At 55.9% G+C, this 4,644-nt stretch overlaps 1 protein-coding gene across 1 annotated transcript in view; it reads left to right on the forward strand.

Moving 5' to 3' along the window:
- The window catches only part of FSD1 (fibronectin type III and SPRY domain containing 1), a 19,356-nt gene that overhangs the window by 6,768 nt on the left and 7,944 nt on the right, over positions 1 to 4,644 (forward strand). Inside the window, exons 4-7 of the mRNA XM_011967360.1 lie at positions 509 to 610; positions 1,541 to 1,563; positions 1,743 to 1,864; positions 3,166 to 3,375. Coding sequence (XP_011822750.1) covers positions 509 to 610; positions 1,541 to 1,563; positions 1,743 to 1,864; positions 3,166 to 3,375 — 457 coding nt within the window. The remainder of the gene's footprint in view (positions 1 to 508; positions 611 to 1,540; positions 1,564 to 1,742; positions 1,865 to 3,165; positions 3,376 to 4,644) is intronic.

A 4,644-nucleotide genomic window follows, 5' to 3' on the forward strand; every position in this document is an offset into this window, starting at 1 on the left:
TTTTTTTTTTTGAGATGGAGTGTCGCTCTGTCACCCAGGCTGGATCAGTGGCACAATCTTAGCTCACTGCAACCTCTGCCTCCCAGGTTCAAGCGATTCTCCTGCCTCAGCTTCCCGAGTAGCTGGGATTACAGGTGCACACCACCACACCCAGTTAATTTTTTTCTACATTTAGTAGAGATGGGATTTCACCGTGTTGGCCAGGCTTGTCTTGAACTCCTGACTTCAGGTGATCCTCCCGCCTCAGCCACCCAGAGTGCTGGGATGACAGGCGTGAGCCACTGCACCCAGCCTTATGTGAGTTTTTAAGGAAGGAATTCCCCATGGATTCTGTTCTGCTCCTGGAGCCCAGCCCCATTTGGTGGGGCGCTTGAGGCTCCAATCTCCATCTCTCACCTGGAGTTCGAGAAGGGCGTGGTACCCTGGATTCTGAATGGGGTGGGGAGCCCTCGGGGGGCCTGAGGCAGTGGGGTGAGTTGTCCCCTCCTTTGGTGCCTGGTGTCCACAGAACCAGCTGGCTGCCTGCACGCGGGCCCTGGAGAGCTCCGAGGAGCTTCTGGAGACAGCCAACCAGACTCTCCAGGCCATGGACCGCCAGGACTTTCCTCAGGTGGGTGCCTGTGATGCTGCCAGGCAAAGAACGATGCGCCCGGTCACGTTCGCATTTCAGGTGAACAAGCACATTTTTAGTGTAAGTGTAGCCCACCCATGCGATACTTAGCCAAAGCGCATACTGATACCAAGAAAGTGTCCAGGCCGGGCGCAGTGGATACGCCTGTAATCCCAGCACTTTGGGAGACCAAGGCGGGTGGATCAGCTGAGGTCACGAGTTAAAGACCAGCCTGGCCAACACGGCGAAGCCCCGTCTCTACTAAAAATACAAAAATTAGCTAGATGTGGTGGTGGGCGCCTGTAATCCCAGCTACTTGGGAGGCTGAGGTGGGAGAATCGCTTGAACCTGGGAGGCAGAGGTTGCCGTGAGCTGAGACTGTGCCACTGTACTCCAGACTGGGCAACAGAGCAAGACTTCATCTCAAAACAAAAAAAAGAAAAGAAAAGAAAGAAAGCGTTCAGGCTGGGTGCAGTGGCTCATGCCTGTAATACCTGCAGTTTGGGAGGCCAAAGCAGGAGGACTGCTTGAGGCCAGAAGTTTCAGACCAACATGGGCAACATAGTGAAACCCCATCTCTACAAAAAATAAAGTTATTGGCTGGGTGCGGTGGCTCACACCTGTAATCCTAGCACTTTGGGAGGCTGAGGCAGGCGGATCACGAGGTCAAGAGATCGAGACCATCTTGGTTAACACGGTGAAACCCCGTCTCTACTAAATATGCAAAAAGTTAGCCGAGCATGGTGGTGGGCACCTGAGGTCCCAGCTACTCGGGAAGCTGAGGCAGGAGGATGGCGTGAACCCGGAAGGTGGAGGTTGCAGTGAGCTGAGATCACCCCATTGCACTCCAGCCTGGGCGACAGAGCAAGACTCCGTCTCAAAAAAAAAAAAAAAAGAAATCTTTGAATGTTGTTCTGTTCCTCTCTCTAGGCTGCCAAGCAAATCAAAGATGGGTAAGACGCTGGGGTCTGGCCCCCACCCCACTTCCCTGCCCCTGGTGTGAAGACAGGGGCCGCCTGGTGAGGGTGTCTCAGCCCAGAGCTCCAGACGGGAGCCCTGGGGAGGGGCCCGCTTGCACCACAGATGACCGGGTCTGGGCCCCCGTGCAACGTCTGCCACCTCCTTCCCGCAGAGTGACCATGGCCCCTGCCTTCCGGCTATCACTGAAAGCGAAGGTCAGTGACAACATGAGTCACCTCATGGTGGACTTCGCACAAGAGCGGCAGATGCTACAGGCACTCAAGTTCCTGCCTGGTGAGAGGGGCACGCACTGGAGGGCCAGGACTTCCGGGGAATGACCTGGGAGGCTGTGAGGCCCTGAAACAGGACCTGGAGTAAGGTGGACGGCCAGGTGTCTGAATTCCACCTGGGGGAGGTGGAGCCCTAATAATTCCACGCCCTGTGGGGGGGTGGAGTCCGCATGAAGCCCCACCCCTGGGTGGAGTCATGGGAAGACCCCACCCCTGGGTGGAGTCATGGGAAGACCCCACCCACTGGGTAGTGGCATCCTGGGAAAACTCTGTCTTCAGGAATGGAGCCCTGGGAATACCACGTCCAGGGTGGGGGGTGGGGAGTATTCATCAAGCCCCGCCCATGGGTGGAGCTATCAGAAAGCCCCACCCACCAGGGGGTGAGGTCCTGGGAAAACTCTGTCCCCAGGGGAGGAGCCATAAGAACACCACACCCTGTGTGTGTGTGTGGGGGGTCTCATGAAGCCCCGCCCATGGGTGGAGCCATCAGGAAGCCACACCCACCAAGGGGTGCAGTCAGTCCTGGGAACACTTTGTCCCCCGAGGGTGGAGCCCTGAGGATACCATGTCCTTGGGGACCTCCTCCCTGGATACCTCCTCCCTGGATACAGCCATGAGAAGGGCACACCCACCACATGGTAGCTCCTGGGAAAACCCTGTCCGCAGGGGTGGAGCCCTGAGAAGGCCATGTGCCCGAGGAGAAATGGGCTGAGAACCCAACCTGTCTATGATGCAGCCTCAAAGAAAGTCACATCCCTCATTGGCAGAGAATTTGGAATAATTCTGCCCCTAAATGATGGAATCCTGAGAAAGCTCAGCCCTCCCCCCACCCGCTGATGGAAACTTAGAGTCTCCATGGCCGGGCACGGTGGCTCACGCCTATAATCTCAACACTTTGGGAGGTCGAGGCGGGTAGATCACCTGAGGTCAGGAGTTCAAGACCAGCCTGGCCAACATGGTGAAACCCCGACTCTACTAAAAATACAAAAAATTAGCCGAGTGTGGTGGCGCATGTCTGTAATCCCAGCTACTCGGGAGGCTGAGGCAGGAGAATCGCTTGAACCAGGGAGTCAGAGGTTACAGTGAGCCAAGATCGTGCCACTGGACTCCAGCCTGGGTGACAAGAGAAAGACTCTGTCTCCAAAAAACAAAAAGTCTCCACCCCCGCAAGCGTGGAACCCCCCCAAAATTGGGGGCCATGCCCCCAAAAGTGTCCCTCATGTAGTTGGGCGGTGCTGCAGCAAGCCCCCTGCCCCCTGCACCAGGCACAGAACCCTGACCCCCTCTCCCTTCCGTCCTGGGCAGTGCCCAGCGCGCCGGTGATCGACCTGGCCGAGTCCCTGGTGGCAGATAACTGTGTGACCCTGGTGTGGCGCATGCCGGATGAGGACAGCAAGATTGACCACTACGTGCTGGAGTACCGGCGGACCAACTTCGAGGGCCCGCCCCGTCTCAAGGAGGACCAGCCCTGGATGGTCATCGAGGGAATCCGGCAGACAGAGTACACTCTGACAGGTAAGGGCAGCGTGCGCCAGCTCCGCCCAGCTGTGAACAGCAACCCCTTCCAGGCTGCCGTCTCGCCATCAGTCACTGGGGGCCTTGGGCACGATCCCCAAGACTCACGGAGTCTGGAAGCAGCCTGAGGAGGCGGATCAGAAGTATGAGACAGTGGCCGGGCGCGGTGGCTCACGCCTGTAATCCCAGCACTTTGGGAGGCTGAAGTGGGTGGATCGCCTGAGGTCAGGAGTTCAAACCAGCCTGGCCAATATGGTGAAACCCCGTCTCTACTAAAAATACAAAAAAAAATTAACTGAGCATGGTATCAGGTACCTGGAATCCCAGCTACTCGGGAGGCTGAGACGGGAGAATCGCTTGAACCAGGAAGGCGGAGGTGGCACTGAGCCAAGATCATGCTATGCCCTTGCACGAGATGCCCTCTAGCCTGGGCAACAAGAGCGAAACTCATCTCAAAAATAATAATAATAATAATGATGAATATATTTTTCTAGACATGGGATCTTGCCATTTCCCTAGGCTGGTCTCCAACCCCTGGCCTCAAGCAATCCTGCCTCAGCCTCCCAAATAGCTGGGTACTATCCTCGGAGCAGGGCACAACGCAGACAGTAATCTTTTCCCTCCTGGAGCTAGAGTTCTGGATTCACCCTCCAAGTATTTGGGGTCCTCCTTGGCAGTTGCAAGAAACTGAAAGCTGACCAGGCATGGTGGCTCAATCCTGTAATACAGCACTTTGGGAGGCTGAGGCAAGAGGATTGCTTGAGGCCGGGAGCTGGAGACTAGCTTGGGTAACAAAGCAAGAGCCCATCTATAAAAAAAATTTTTTTTTTTTAAAGTTATCTGAGCATGGTGGTCCCAGCTACCAAGGGAGGCTAAAGTGGGAGGATTGTTTGAGCCCAACAGTTGTAGACTACAGTGAGCCATGACTGCACCACCGCACTGCAGCCTGAACAACAGGGCGAGAGACCCCGTCTCTACAAAACAGAGAAGAGAGAGAGAGAAAAGGAAGGAAGGGAGGGAGGGAAACCCAAGGAATCCACTCAGCTGTTGGAGGTAGAGTCTGAAGGGGGAAAGCCTCATGAGATTAAAAAGCCATCCTGGCCGGGTGCGGTGGCTCACGCTGTAATCCCAGCACTTTGGGAGGCTGAGGCGGGTGGATCGCTTGAAGTCAGGAGCTCAAGACCAGCCTGGCCAGCGTGGTAAAACCCTGTCTCTACTAAAAATGCAAAAACATTAGCCGGGCATGGTGGCGGATGCCTGTAATCCCAG

This window comes from Mandrillus leucophaeus, unplaced genomic scaffold, assembly GCF_000951045.1.
Source record: "Mandrillus leucophaeus isolate KB7577 unplaced genomic scaffold, Mleu.le_1.0 Scaffold8, whole genome shotgun sequence".
Taxonomy (NCBI): Eukaryota; Metazoa; Chordata; class Mammalia; order Primates; family Cercopithecidae; genus Mandrillus; species Mandrillus leucophaeus.